Source organism: Anomaloglossus baeobatrachus, chromosome 2 (assembly GCF_048569485.1).
Source record: "Anomaloglossus baeobatrachus isolate aAnoBae1 chromosome 2, aAnoBae1.hap1, whole genome shotgun sequence".
NCBI classification, from domain to species: domain Eukaryota; kingdom Metazoa; phylum Chordata; class Amphibia; order Anura; family Aromobatidae; genus Anomaloglossus; species Anomaloglossus baeobatrachus.
Genome location: NC_134354.1, coordinates 562,205,805 through 562,222,022, shown reverse-complemented (window position 1 = coordinate 562,222,022; position 16,218 = coordinate 562,205,805). Strand labels below are relative to the sequence as shown.

At 43.1% G+C, this 16,218-nt stretch overlaps 1 protein-coding gene across 2 annotated transcripts in view; it reads left to right on the top strand.

Annotated features, from left to right (window-relative positions):
- Positions 1–16,218, top strand: part of TMTC4 (transmembrane O-mannosyltransferase targeting cadherins 4) — a 186,343-nt gene that overhangs the window by 16,129 nt on the left and 153,996 nt on the right. For both annotated transcript variants that reach the window (XM_075336704.1, XM_075336699.1), the window contains exon 5: positions 4,511–4,598. In XM_075336704.1, coding sequence (XP_075192819.1) covers positions 4,511–4,598 — 88 coding nt within the window. The remainder of the gene's footprint in view (positions 1–4,510; positions 4,599–16,218) is intronic.

Below are 16,218 nucleotides of genomic sequence, written 5' to 3'. Positions count from 1 at the left end.
TGGCAATAAGAGAGGGTCTGCAACAGGGACCCCGGTTTCACACATCCGTCTTTTCGCCTATTTGGCAGATGCAGTGCACGCAAGTACAGTGTATATAGTACAGTGGCAGCGCGACAAACAACGGTCACATGCTTGCATGTGACCAGGAAGTTGTGGTGCTGCCACTCTACTGTATCATACTGTACTGGCGTGCGCCACATTCGCCAAACCGGCGAAAAGCTGGATGTGTGAAACTGGGCGGACATGATGGAAATCTGATTGGAAAAGGGAGGAAGTTGGTTATTGCCGCCAGAACCCCTAAGGCTATGTTCACACGTTGCGTTTTTTACCGCGTTTCTGCAGCGTTTTTGGCAGCAGCGTTTTTGGGCAAAAAGGCATGCGTTTTTGTTTTCCAGCAAAGTCTATGGGAAAAGCAGAAATCCTGTCTGCACTTTGCTTTTTTTTCTGCAGCGTTTAATTTGCATATTTGTGGTCAAAAACCATGCTGAAAAAGAAGCAGCATGTCAGTTGTTTTTGCCATTTCTGCAGCGTTTCCTTAACATTGGAGTCAATGAGAAATGGCAAAAAGCAACCAAAATCACAATTCCTGCGTTTTACATGCTTTTTACCTGCTTTTCAACTGCGTTTTTGGCTCCAAAAACGCATGCTTTTCTGGCCAAAAAGTAATGGGTTCTAATGTTCCTTTACACACACACAATAACCGAAAATTTAAATGTAAAAAAATAATAAACTTTAGCTATTTTTCTGTTAAAATCTGCATAACCACTATTATTACATTTAAATTGATAATTTACCATATAATTTTATTAAAAGTTAATTTTATACTTTTTTTCTCTTTTTTTCATTCTTTTTGACTAATTCAACTTTATTTCTCAGTGTCTTGATCTCAAAAACGCATCTGCAGAAACGCAGGTGAAAATGCAGGTAAAAAGCGCTAAAAACGCACCAAAAACGCGGTAAAAACGCATGCGTTTTTAGCGCTAAAAAATGGTCAAAAGCCATTTGGTCAAAAACCAAGGGAAGGAAAACGTGCAGAATAAACTGCAGGTACACCGACGCAACGTGCGGACATAGCCTAAAATTGATTCCATCTTGAAGAGACGTGCTGGGAAAGGGGCAATTGTTGATCAATCCACTCGGTGAGGCAGCACTTATTTAATGACTGAGCGATTGCTTGAACTAAAATCGTTTCTTATAGATATGGTGAACCCTCAAGTTACCTTAAATGAAGGTCAATGGACACAGGTGGCTGAATTGAAGGAATTGCTTAATCACCCATTTTTCGTAACTAAAAAATTACAAGCTGAGGATTTAACTCCTGGCATTTTCATAAGGGAGTGGAGGAACTTGCTATTTTGCCTGTCCCAAAGAGGAGGTTTAATCGCAGATGGCATTTCTGCTTCAATGAAACGGAGAGAGACACAGCTATTGGAAAATAAAATTCTTCTGGCAGCTGTTTATGTGGACCCAAGTCATCATATACTGCTTGATGATCAACCGCTTACTAAAGGAAAAGAAGCTTTGAGTGAGGTAGCAGTTAGGATGAGCGGCTACAGGACTGCCAGGCGCAAGAGGACTTGGGACCTGACAGTGCTACTGCTGCCATATCTTCATCCTCATCAGATGAGGAGTTTAACTTTGACAAGTATTTGGAAGACATGGAGCAGCAAAGTGTTGCCGCAAGGAAAAAGATTTCACTTCGTCTCCTATAGCAGCAGATTGACCAGATTTCAGTAAAATTTTTCACTTGCTCTCAAAGAAATAGAAAAATTCAACCGTTCATCAACTGACTGTGCATGAGGCAATTCCTTTATACCTGGAAATTGTTAGAGATGTTGCCCATGTGGTTACGGCTTTGCCTCCAACCCAAGTTACTGTAGAGAGGTTGTTCTCTAGCCTTATCATTAATAGGTCAGATTTGAGGTAATCTGCGAAGGAGGATCTGATGGAGGCAATTTTATTTCTTAGAACAAATTCATAGACTGCACAAATGTTATTTAGTATGTTTTTGTTGAAAACTGTTTTTTGCCACTTACATAGTGTATTACATAGTGTTATATATAACACACAATATATACTGTATATATAACACTATGTAATGCACTGTAATGTAAGTGGCAAAAAAACAGTTTTCAACAAAAACATACTAAATAATATTTAGTACATCGCTTATATTTAAGTGAAAAATTTATTGTAGTACATTGTGAATATCAGACATTTAATTTTTGTTATGATACAACAATCAAGATATTTAGATAGAACATAAAATATATGTTCATCTAAATATCTTGATTATTGTATCATAAAAAAAATTTAAATGTCTGATCACATTGTGCTACAATACATTTTTCACTTAAATATAAGCAATATATGTGGGAGTCTGAGTCGGAGTCGAAGGTTTGGCTTACCGACTCCACAGCCCTGGTTACATGACTTCTGCAGTGGTGCCAAGACTTTTGAACAGTGTACACCGTTTCCAAAGCTGGTGCAGACGTCCGTAGCAGCTCTCAGGTGAGCATATCTCAATTTATTATTTTAAAAACGTCCCTAAAGATAAAATGTACTTCACTGTCGGACAACCACATTAACCCCTTCAGCCCCGGGGCACTTTCCGTTTTTGCGTTTTTGTTTTTTGCTCCCCTTCTTCCGAGAGCCGTAACTTTTTTATTTTTCCGTCAATCTTGCCATATGAGGGCTTGTTTTTTGCGGGACAAGTTGTACTTTTAAATGAAACCATAAGTTTTACCATATGGTGTACTGGAAAGCAGCAAAAAAATTCCAAGTGTGGAAAAATTGCAAAAAAAGTGTGATGGCACAATAGTTTTTGGGATGTTTTATTCACGGTTTTCACTATATGGTAAAACTGATGTGTGGGTATGATACCTGAGGTCGGTGCGAGTTTGTAGACACCAAACATGTATAGGTTTACTTGTATCTAAGGGGTTAAAAAAAATTCACAAGTTTGTCCAACAAAAGTGGCGCACGTTTTGCGCCATTTTCCGAAACACGTAGCGTTCTTATTTTTTGGGATCTATGGCTCAGTGACTGCTTATTTTTTGCGTCTCGAGCTGATGTTTCTAATGGTAGCATTTTTGCGCAGATGCTACGTTTTGATCGCCTGTTATTACATTTTGCGTAAAACTTGCGGCGACCAAAAAACGTAATTTTGGCGTTTGGAATTTTTTTGCCACTACGCAGTTTACCAATCAGATTAATTGATTTTATATTTTGATAGATCGGGCATTTCTGAACGCGGCGATACCAAATATGTGTATATTTATTTATTTTTTAACCCTTTAATTTTCAATGGGGGGAAAGGGGGGTGATTTGAACTTTTAGGTTTTTTGTTTTTTTTTTTTAATTTTTTAAAACTTTTTTTTTACTTTTTTATTTTATTTTACTAGTCCCCCTAGGGGGCTATAGCGATCAGCAATCCGATTGCTGATCGCTATCTGCTGATCACAGCTATACCGCTGTAAACAGCAGAAATAGTCACTTTCTTTCTTCCTCTGCTCCGTGCCGAGGAAGAATGAAAGTGAAACTTCGTAGCACCAGGCGTCATCACATGACCCTGTGCTACGATGGCAACCACCGAACGTCACGTGATCACTCACGTGACGTCCGGAGGGGGCGGCGGTAAGTAAAAAAGATGGCCGCGCGCATATAGATCTCGCTGCCAGACTTTGGCAGCGAGATCTAAGGGGTTAATGTTCCGGGTGGAATGCGATTCCACTCGGAACATGTAGGCACACATGTCAGCTGTTGAAAACAGCTGATATGTGTGCCGATCCACGCCGCCTGCCCGCGGCAGGGGGCGGGGCTTACCGGGACACGATCCATGACGGATATATCCGTCCATGGTCGTGAAGGGGTTAAAGGGAATCTGTCAACAGGATTATCCCCCGAACTATATGCGCAGGTACCTCTTTCAAAGACTAGTCCAGCAATACCCTTTCGTAGCCAGTCTATTCCTCTGCTATTGAGAAACTAGTTTGATTTGACATGCAAATGATAGGGTAGTGAAGCCTCTCTCACTCCAGCTCTATTCTCTGCCCAGTGTTGCCTACTCCTGCTTGTCTGACACCCTTTATGCTTTGTAACTTCAGGCAGAGGAGCTGTCAGACAAGCAGGAGGAGGCAGCGCTGGGCAGGGAATAGAGCTGGAGTGGCAGAGGCTTCAGGTTTACCTCTTAATTTTCTTAGCAATTAAAACACTGATTTCTTGGTAACTTAAGAACAGACTGGCCATGTAAAGGTATTACTGAACTGGTCTTTGAAAGAGCTACAAATGCATATGAATAGATTGGGGAAGAGAGAAATCCTGCTGGCACGTTCCCTTTAAGTTTAAATAAAACGTTTTTACATTTTTTTTGTTCAATGTGCATCTGTTTATAGATTTCTTCTTTTAGCATGTCTTGTGGCAGTTTTATACATGCCACTGTGTGGTATTAAGGTTTTCCTTTGCTTTCCATGCTTGGTTATCTGTAAATGTATTACTTTTTTCTTTGTAGGTTGCAGGAATTGTTGGCAGGGCAGATCTACTCTGTGCATTATTTGTTGTTTTATCTTTTCTTGGATATAGCAAAGCCCAAATAAGAAGTAAGTATTCATCTTTTATAATAAAATAACTTACGTCGTGAAAGTAACAGTATAAAAATTCATATATTAAGCATGTACTAAAAGCATTGCTAGCAGATAAAACATGTAGAAAGAAATATAGTGGCTTAAGTTGGAAAAATCTGCCATTCACTTGTATTATACTGAGTATTGTAGCGGATTTACTGTGCCAGTCTGCAACAAATGTGTATGTATTTACTTAGCTGATTCTTCCTCCCTGTGGGTTTAGTTGCTTGTTCTTTCTAATTATGTTTTCCTTGCTGTAATATAAATTTGCTGTCACGCAATGATTTCATGATGAGCTTGTAAAGTACTTGTTCTTCTATATGGCAGTCAGTTTGGACATCATGGACATTGCATCTTAATAACATATCTGATATACTTTGAAATTCAGTTTTCATATTAGGTTTATGCTTGTTAAAAATACTTTTCTGTAGTGTAAAGTTATGATGGATGTTTGTTATAAAGGGCCCCATACTTCGACATGGAGTACTGATATACTGTACATATTTTCCTATATTTTATTATTATTATTATTATTATTATTATTATTATTATTATTATTATGTAAAGCTCTTACATGAACAGGGCTGGAGATTGCAGCTGGTGCTTAATACATACTAAAGGGAACCAATCACCAGAATTTTTGTATATAAGCTAAAGCCAGTGCTATACTGGCACTATCAGGCTGATGCTCTACATACAGTGCTATACTGGCACTATCAGGCTAATTCTATACATACAGTGCTATACTGGCACTATCAGGCTGATTCTATACATACAGTGCTATGCTGGCACTATCAGGCTGATTCTATACATACAGTGCTATACTGGCACTATCAGGCTGATTCTATACATACCTGTAGTGGTGAGCTCGGATGTTTAGGTTTTGAAATCCAAGAAAGTAAAATTTATAAAATTTAGTTTTTTGTTGAGTGACAGCAGCAAAGGTGCAGATAATATATTCATCGTTATCCACTCCCCCTGTTAGAATTAGCATAAGTATTATACAAACGATTTACTTTATTAATCTATTTAATTGCCTTATTCTGTCTGTCTGTCTTGCTCTAAAATTATGTCGTTACAGTGACAATCGTCGTATTGGCCGCTCGCCTCGCCTCTGCTCCGCCCCCCACACGGATTGGCGGCTCGACCAGGCTCCGCCCCCCGCACGGATTGGCCGCTCGCCGGCCCCCCTGCACGCATTGGCCGCTCGGCCAGGCCCCTCCCCCTCACACATTGGACGCTCGCCCTGGCCCCGCCCCCTGCATGCATTCCCCGAACCCACATGGAGCCCCGACTCCCAGGTGACTGCTGCACCCCCGGAAGCCCACACCAGCAAGAGAAAGTGGAGAAAAGCCGGATGTGTGAAACCACTAGCTTACCCCGGCTCCCGGCACATGTGTGGCAGAGCCGGTGTAGGCTGGTAATCATGGTACACATCGGGTAACTATAGAAACCGCTTTCCTTAGTTACCCGATGTGTAACATGGTTACTAGCTTACCCCGACTCCCGGCACACGTCAGCACTGTCGCTTTGAATAGTTACTTACCTTTTCTCCACTTTGTCGGATCCGGCGCGCTCCTGTGCACTGTGTACACTACAGTGGCCGCACGACAAGCTCCGATCACGTGTTGTCATGTGACCGGAGCATGTGACCAGGAAATTGCGGCGCGGCCACTGTACTGTACACATACACAGTGTATGGCTGCTTTCAGACGTCCGTGTTTAATCAGGTACCAGTCACACGCATGGGTACGGTCATACGTGTGACATCCGTGTTTGCATGCGTGTGACAGGTACCGGAGAAAACACGGGTCTGTGAAATAAAAATATTTTTTCATATTTACCTGCTTTCTCCGGCTCTGCTGCCTCCCGCTCCTGACCGCCTATCAACACACACTGAGCACACACACTGAGCACACACACTGAGCACACACACACACACATAGCAGCCACACATGGATAAACCGAGCGCATACACACATAGCGCACATGCATGTATACACACAGCACACATGCATGTACACACACACACACACACACACACACACACTGAGCGCACACACATAGCAGACACATGTGGGTACACCAAGCGCATACACACAGCGCACATGCATGTATACACACACACACTGAGCACATATACACACATAGCAGATACACCGAGCGCATACACACATAGCGCACATGCATGTATATATACACAGACACACACACTGAGCACATATATACACATAGCAGACACACATGGATACACCGAGCGCATACACACTACACACATAGCGCACATGCATGTACACACACACACACACACTCTGCTGTGTACTAACCCAGCGATGCGGTCCCCGGCACTGAAGTCCCCAACGCTGTTCCCGCTTCCAGCTCCACAGGGCACTGAATATTCAGTGAGTATAATGAGCGGGGGTCAGGAGCAGGAGGCAGCAGAGCTGGAGACAGCATCGCTGGAGAGAAGTAAATATAGAAAATATTTTTTATTAAAAAGACCCATATTTTCTCCGGTATGTTTTACACTGATGTCTCACGGATCACATCAGTGTGCGATCCGTGTGACATCCGTGATGCCGGAGATGCCTGCATATGCGCGTGCGGGGTCATGAAAAGTCACACGGTCCGTGTGCAAACACGGATGTGTGAGGCACATCATAGAATAACATGGGTACGTGTGACATCCGTGTTAAAAACGGATGTCACACGTACCTAAAACACGGACGTCTGAAACCAGCCTACGGCAGCGCGCCGGATCCGACAAAGTGGAGAAAAGCCGGATGTGTGAAACCACTAGCTTACCCCGGCTCACGGCACACGTGTGCCGGAGCTGGCGTATGCTGGTAACCATGGTACACATCGGGTAACTATAGAAACCGCTTTGCTTAGTTACCCAATGTGTAACATGCTTACTAGCTTACCCCGGCTCTCGGCACACGTGTGGCGGAGCTGGCGTACGCTGTTAACCAGCGTACACATCGGATAACTGGAAACCGGTTTGCATAGTTACCCGATGTGTACCATGGTTACTAGCTTACCCCGGCTCCCTGCCCATTCAGATCGTTGGTCTCCCACTGTCAAACACGCCGATGCGTGCTGCACAGCAGGAGACCAACGAGCAAAAAATGAACCATCATTATTCAAGACTTACTGATTATATTATTATTCAATCTGCTAACCTACATACACATTCTAGACTACCCGATACGTTAGAATCGGGCCGCCTTCTAGTACTAATAATAATAATAATAATAATACTTTGTAGCAGGACCTGTGTGAGGTCATACCCATGTGACATGGTATACAGCTTTGTTGGCTGAGGCCCCGCCCCTTCTGGTCACATGAGTATGACCTCACACAGGTCCTGCAACATACAAAGTGAATCGTTTGTATAATACTTATGCTAATTATAACAGGGGGAGGGGAAAACTATAAATATATTATCTGCTCCTTTTTTGCTGTCACTCAACAAGCAGCTAATTTTATAAACTTTACTTTTCTTGGATTTCAAAACCTAAACATCCGAGCTGACCACTACAGGTATGTAAAGAATCAGCACTGGCTTTAACTTATATATATGAAAATCCTGGTCATTGATTCCCTTTAACATCTCATATGATGCTCAGTAAGAAATTACAACACAATGCAAGGGTAAAAAAGCCATTCAGCATCTGTGAAACACATTGGCACTGATTCATTATTGCTTTGTTCTTTTAGTGACTTTTATATTTACTGTTCATTCAGTATTGACTTTGCGCTTAGTTATGTTAACTTTACTTTGTTTTGGCTGTTTTTTTATATATATATATATACATATATATATATATATATATAGATAGATAGATAGAGATATATATATATATTATAATTTTATTTTATTTTTTTGGGGGGGGAGGGGGGGTTATGATTTTAATTACCCAGATGCTTTTGTGCCATGCGTAATCCAGTACTGCATTGGACTACAACAAAAACCTGTTGGTTTTATATTTGCACAGTTAACGCACCACTCCAGCATGTCTTTGCTTTTTCTCCATCATTGAAGTGGTGTTTAAATTGAAGTCCCCTACCCCCAGCCTTATTCTCAACGTTTTGGCTTCTGCGCCTTCTTCAACAACATTATCTTGTGACCGTAACTTCTGACTGTTCCCAATGCAATTTTATGAGGGCCAGAGTGAGGTTCTCATAGGCTTGCATTGAATTGTGACCTCAGGCTGGCTCCATGAAACACTGGAGGAGTCGGCAGGTCACAATTTGCTGGCTAAGCATTAAAAACAAAAATTTAACACAAAGTTAACTTGTGTGTGCCATTTTTATGAATTGGGAGCAAAGAAAGTAACAAATCATAAGACAGAAAAGTCACTTAAAAAAAAATAATAAAAAAAAGCCCAAGGACATGCAAATGATGAATCTGCCACATTGTTTTTAAAAAACTGGTGCTATCAATATTTTGTAGTTCCACAATCTTGGCTAAAGGCTGCTTTCCATGCTTCAATTAATCGCATTTGCGATCGCACCCGCCCCCATCGTTTGTGCGGCACGGGCAATTTCTTGCCTGCGTCGCACAATGCTGTAACCGCCGTCACACGTACTTACCTTCCAAGCGACCTCGCTGTGGGCGGCGAACATCCACTTCCTGAAGGGAGAGGGACGTTCGTCGTCACAGCGATGTCACACAGTGGCCGGCCAATAGAAGCGGAGGGGCGGAGATGTGTGGGACGTAAACATCCCGCCCACCTCCTTCCTTCCGCATTGCCGGCGGCCGCAGGTAAACTGCAGTTCATGGTTCCCGGGGTGTCACATGGAGCGATGTGTGCTGCCCTGGGTACAATGAACAACAGGACGTTAGATTTTTAGAAAATGAGCAACAAGTCAGCGATGAACGAGAAGGTGAGTATTTCTGCTCGTTCATAGCTGTCACACGCTACGATATCACTAACTATGCCGGATGTGCGTCACTTACGACGTGACCCCGCCGACATCTCGTTAGATATATCGTAGCGTGTATCGTAGTGTGTAAAGCCTGCTTAAAGCTTTTCTGTTTGTCCGATGGTCAATATATTCCACAAATCTAATTTCCAAAATGTGGGCTTTTTATTTGCCAAACAACATCACCATTTCTGAAAACGTGAAACATGTTCCCTAAGATTTCTGCTTTAAAAAGTTTGACTATTGCAGAATATATTTTTAGTGCTGTCAATTTGTTTTCTTTTTTAACCAAATCAAAAGTAAGTTTTGCACAAGATACCTTAAGTGCATGCCGGCTACTTATTCATAGGAAGAACATCTTTCTGACCTTTTTAAATTTTATCATAAAATTCCCGCTGTTACATGAGAACAAAAGATTCATGAGCACCTCTGATAAAAGCCTTGAGACATCCCTAAATATCCACTGCTATTCTTCCAGAAAGACTGACGGGAAAATAAGTTTGTTTATGACGAATAAATGTTTCAGTTAAATGTTACAAGGCGAATATTATGTAAAGTCTCCTGCTGGAGCTTCAATAAAGAGACTTTTTTTTTTTTTTTTTTTCAATCAGACAGAAAATGTTAGAAATGAACTTTTTTTTTTTTTTTTTTTAAAGTGTGATCTTTTAATGTATTTAATTAAATTCAGTTCCATTTTTGTAGGTTTTTCACATAATGTAAAAAAAATAGTTTTTAAAGATACTACTAGGTCTCTATTGGCTACTTATCATCTGGACTTATTGTTTTTGTAAATAATGTAAGCTTCTAAGCTATACAATACTAATAAAAAGGATATGCTTCTGCAATAGTTTGTATACCCAAGGGGTACCGTATTTTTCGGATTATAAGACGCACCCAGGTTTTAGAAGTGTATAATAGGGAAAAAAACATTTTGAAGCAAAAAATGTGGTAAAATATTTAATAACCTAAATAACACTGTAATATTTCACTAATGTAACTGTAAACAACTCAACAGCAGCATTGACAACCATTATTTCTGACTTTGAGCTTTAAGTCCAGAAATTCCTCTAATTATCAGGGAAATCCCAAGAACTCCTCATCACTACTATCCGAATGATACTGTTATGGGGGGGATCTGCTGCTGACGCTGTTATGGGGGGGATCTGCTGCTGACACTGTTATGGGGGGATCTGCTGCTGACGCTGTTATGGGGGGATCTGCTGCTGACGCTGTTATGGGGGGATCTGCTGCTGACGCTGTTATGGGGGGATCTGCTGCTGACGCTGTTATGGGGGGATCTGCTGCTGACGCTGTTATGGGGGGATCTGCTGCTGACGCTGTTATGGGGGATCTGCTGCTGACACTGTTATGGGGGTTCTATTCATGTCAAGTGGTTTATTATTACAATATCTTCTTGCCTATAAGTAGAACTATAACTCCAAGCATGTCCTGTATGGCATGCTTGGAGTTCTAGTTCAGCACAGTAATGTGATTTTTACTATAATATACGGTACTTTATTAGGGGGAGGGGGTACTTATACTTTATTGTACTGTAACGGTTAACCTCTTACCGGAGCAGACTCCAGCTATGATAATGATGTCAATTAAGCCTGGCCCTGTCGCCGCATCAGAAACCAGGAAGTACGGTAACAGTGATGAAGAGGCAGTGCCAGTGGGGAGGAGGGAGGGCTGTGCTGTCCTGGAGGAGGAGACTGTCCACCGTACTGAGCGCAGGTAACGTGCAGCGGCAGTCATTTCATCACCATTCCGTGATGATGATACACTAGCCGCCGCCAGCACCGCTCCCGCCGCCAGCACCGCTCCCGCCGCCAGTACCACTCCCACCGCCAGCACCGCTCCCGCCGCCAGCGCTGATCCTGCTCTGGAATAGCAAGTAGACATCTCTACAGCAGCTGCTGGATGCCGGCGGTTGCGGAGAGACCATGTGTGCCGGCTATTACAGAGCAGGAACTACCGTAAATAATGCAGTGTCTGCTCCCCATGTCCACTCTCAGCGCCATCCCTTTGCCACTCAAGCCCCATATAATCCACATATAATACACTATTCAGACCATAAGACGCACCCCCCACTTTTCTCCAAAATTTGGAGGAAAAAAAGTGCGTCTTATGGTCCGAAAAATACGGTAATAAACAAAACCTAAGCCTAGTGTTCAGCAGTGTTTTATTGCTTGGCATCTCTTAAAGGTGGCCCCTCCAGTGGCGTAGCAAAGGAGGGGGCGGTCCGTGTCAGGGGGCGGCATTTTGGGGGTAAAAAATAGAAAATAGCTTTTTTTTTTCTTCTATGTTTTTCTAAGTAATAAAAGGCTGAGTAAGATTTGCCGCCCCCGCTTGACCTTGGGCTGCATATAATTTACATATTAGCTTATAGAAAAGGGCCATCCGCAGCTGCATTCCTGAATATCTTTAAATTCCATTCATAGTAACGAGGTTAAGCACGCCCAATGCAGCCCCACTACGCTGCCAGCTTCCTCTCTGATTGGCTGCACGTGCTAGCGAGCTGGGTTCGCGCCGCACAAAGAAATCCAACTTTGATTGTAGTTCCATGAAAAATAACTATTTTGATGGCTTTCCAGATTTTTGAATGTTTCTGGATTATCAACAGCCAAGGAGGGGGGCGGCAAATTTGATGACCGCCCCGGGCGGCAAAAGCCATTGCTACGCCACTGGGCCCCTCGCTTCTATATCTCCTATGTGGTGGGTATCCCTCCCACCAATGCCACCGCCATTATAATTCGCCTCCTATACAGTGAAATAGGCAGCAATTTTTGTCATTAAATATTTTAAGTAGGTGCATGACAACTGAATCTGTACCACAGATGTGCGTTTTTCTATCACTTTTTTAATTTCATACAAAAGTTCCTGGCAAATTTAGCCAAACCTTTTGACATATAGTTGCGTCCGCTTCTCTTTTTTTTTTTTTTTTTCAACTGAAAGACAAAGGAAAAGCAATAGAATTGCAATTACCTGCCATTTATTTTTACATACTTGGTGACCCCAGTACTACAGTTAAACTTCCACAAAGAGTTTTTTTGGTAGGTTCTTGTCACTATATATTTTCACTGCACTAAAAATCCAGCGTCTTACAATTCCAGCAAAATAGATGGGATTTATAGAATTGTTTGGGTTTTTTTTCTGACCAGTGGTACAGTTTTTCAAGGGAACCAATCAGGATTTTCGTATATAAGTTAGTGCCAGTACTGCACTGGCTTTATCAGGCACATTATCTACATACCATTAGTGGTCAGCTCGGATGTTTAGGCTTTCAAATCCAAGAAAGTGAAGTTTAAAAATTTGTCAGCTTTTTGAGTGACAGTTTCACCGCAGCAGATAATAACAGGGTGGGTTATGCACATGGATTCCCACCTACCTGCTTGTTGTTCCTCCCTCTCTCTGTGGGTCTATGCTAATTTTTCTAGTCAGTAAGATGGCGTCGGAGTTGGCGCCTGCGCATAGCGCTTATCTCCGGCGCCATCTTTCTGAAGCCCATGTTGCCTCTTGTTACCAGGTGTCCTGGGGTGGCACGGTATCTGGGGGCGGCAAGATGTCCTATTCTGCAGGTAATCGCTAAGATCATCTGATCTCCACTCCTGTTGTGACCGCGCGTGCTGCCGCGGTCACAACGAGAGCTGAAGAAGCAAGGTCGCATGCGCCACCCTCTCAGCCACAAGAATATAATAAAGGGGTAAGGCTGCTTTCACACTTGTGTTGAACGGCATCTGTTGCTATCTGCCGCCTTGAGGAATTACGGTAACCGTTGCAGGAAACTGTTTTATTCCTCATACTCTTCTATTGGCTACGGATAGCAACGGATGGTCTTGCGTTGCATCCGCCCCTCGGCGCATCAGTTGTTTTGTCGCTGATCGTCGGGCGGAGGGAACGCTGAATGTAGCGTTTTTTGTTGCTGTAAAAACAACGCTATCCGCAGGATTCCGTTGGGATGGTATTCTCAGGATGGGGAGCCGCATGTTATGGGGAGCCCTCCAGCCTAAAAATATCAGCCAGTAGCCGCCCGGAATTGCCGCATCCATTAGATGCGACAGTCCCTGGACTCTACCCGTCTCATCCCGAATTGCCCTGGTGCGGTGGCAATCGGGGTAATAAGGAGTTAATGGCAGCAGCCCATAGCTGCCACTAAGTCCTAGGTTAATCATGGCAGGCGTCTATGAGACACCCACAATGATTAACCTGTAAGTGAAAGTAAGTAAACACATACACCCGAAAAAATACTTTATTTGGAATAAAAGATGAAAAAAACCCTCTTCAACCACTTTATTAATCCCCAAATACCCCTCCAGGTCCGGAATATTCCACACGAGGTCCTGCGACGCATCCAGCTCTGCTACATGAAGCTGACAGGAGCGGCTGTAGAACACCGCCACCGTCAGCTCCAGGCAGCAACTGAAGGGAGTTGCGCTGTCAGCGGGGACGTCACTGAGGTAGTGTGTGCGGTGATGATGGGAGTGGTAGTGCCGGTGTGTGTGCAGTGATGATGGGGGGGCTCTATCGGCTTAACGCAACGCGTTATTTCACAGGAATCCGTTGCCTTTATATCACACTATTTACAACGCATGCGTCACACAACGCATTGTGACAGATGACATTCAACGCAAGTGTGAAAGTACCCTAACATGGGCTTCAGAAAGATGGTGCCGAAGATAAGCGCTATGCGCAGGCGCCAACTCCGACGCCATCTTACTGAATAGAAAAATTAGCATAGACCCACAGAGAGAGGGAGGAACAACAAGCAGCTAGGTGGGAATCCATGTGCATAACCCACCCTGTTATTATCTGCTGCGGTGAAACTGTCACTCAAAAAGCTGACAAATTTTTAAACTTCACTTTCTCGGATTTGAAAGCCTAAACATCCAAGTAGACCACTATGTCAATTTCTCTTGGCGGTATGCTCTTTTATGTGCAGATTTTCCCCATAGAATTGGATTATATACAGGAAACATGCCAGTAAAGAAAAAACAAAATGCTTGTGCATCTTGAAAGCATTTTTGCTGCAGAAAAGCACTAAAAATAGCATGTAATCCACACATGACTGTATCAAAATTTTGTGAAAAGCAAATAACAGGAAAGCCGCCTAGTTTAAAACATACAGTATACCACAAAGTGAGTACACCCCTCACATTTTTGTAAATATTTTCTTATATCTTTTCATGGGATAACACTGAAGATATGACACTTTGATACAATGTAAAGTAGTCAGTGTGCAGCATATATTATAGTGTAAATTTGATGTGTCTTCTAAATAATCCAAAACACGGCCATTAATGTTTAAAGAACTAGAAACTAAAGTGAGTATACCCAAAGTGTCAATTCTTTGTGTGGTCACCAGTATTTTCAAGCACTGCCTTAACTCACTCTTGGGCATGAGGTTCACTAGAGCTTCACAGGAGCCACTGGAATCCTCTTCCTCTCCTCCATGACGACATAACGTAACTGATGTATGTTCGAGACCTTGCGCTCTTCCACCTTCTTCAGTTGGAGGATGCCGCACAGACGCTCTGGAAGATGCCGCACAGATGCTAATTAGGGTTTAGATCAGGAGACTTGCTTGGCCAGACTAGCACCTTTAGGCCGGAGTCACGCTTGAGTGCCTCACGTGTAACTCGTGTGAGTCTCTCATTGTATCACCCGTCACGGCCGCACACTCTCCGGACATGAGCGTGTCACCTGCATAGAGATATTTGCAACCAACCTGCTCCTGTCAGGAGAGTGTGAGTCTGTGTCGGGTGATTCAATGAGGGACTCGCGTGAGTTACACGCAAGGCACTTGCAAGTGTGGCTCCGTCCTTACCCTCAGTTTCATTAGCAAGGCAGTGATCGTCTTGAAGGTGTTTTTTTTTTTGGGTCGTTATCACTGCCCTGCTGCCCAGTTTCCGAACGGAGGGGATCATCCTTGATAAGGTGACCCCTGGATGGGTCACAACTGTTGCCAGTGATAACCGAATGCGAAGAAGTGCCCGGTCACCCCCTCGGCTTCTCTTAACCTTAATGAGATACAGACAAAGACTGGTATCTGCACATAAGGCAAGAGTGTGCGCTCTGAACTAACGTTTATTGTACATACAGGTTTTTATCAAGCTAATAGGGGCGTAGCTATGTCGTGTACAAAGGCATAACTTTCGTTTCTCGGCAAAGCATAAGTAAGTTTCACTTCTCAGCAAGGCATAAGTAAGTTTCATTTCTCCTTGGCTAAGTACAAGTCTTATCTGTCCTTGGCAGAATATAAGTTTATCTGGCCTTGGTTCTTCTCAGCGTCTGAAGCATAAATGGGTCAGTCTGTGCTCTTTGCAAGCGGCGTGGGTGTCTGTCCATTCAATTTTAGTTAACTCTTTCCTCACAATCCCCTCTTTGGCGTGCGTGATGGGACTGGATCCTATCGAGAAGCTGGAATAGCAGGCTGGTCACCGGATGCTGTCCAAGCCGCGGGTTGCCTGGGGATGTGAAGTCTTCAAATCCACATCCGGGTACTGAGCCTGCATACCTCCCGACAAGAGTCACATCATATTACGCCAAGGTGATTCTATGGGAAATAGCAGAAAAAAGTATGTGTTAGTAATTATTCAGCACCAATATGAAATTTCTATCTTTGCATTCCTTCACGCAGCAGGAAAACAAATCCATTAACAATTTAAAC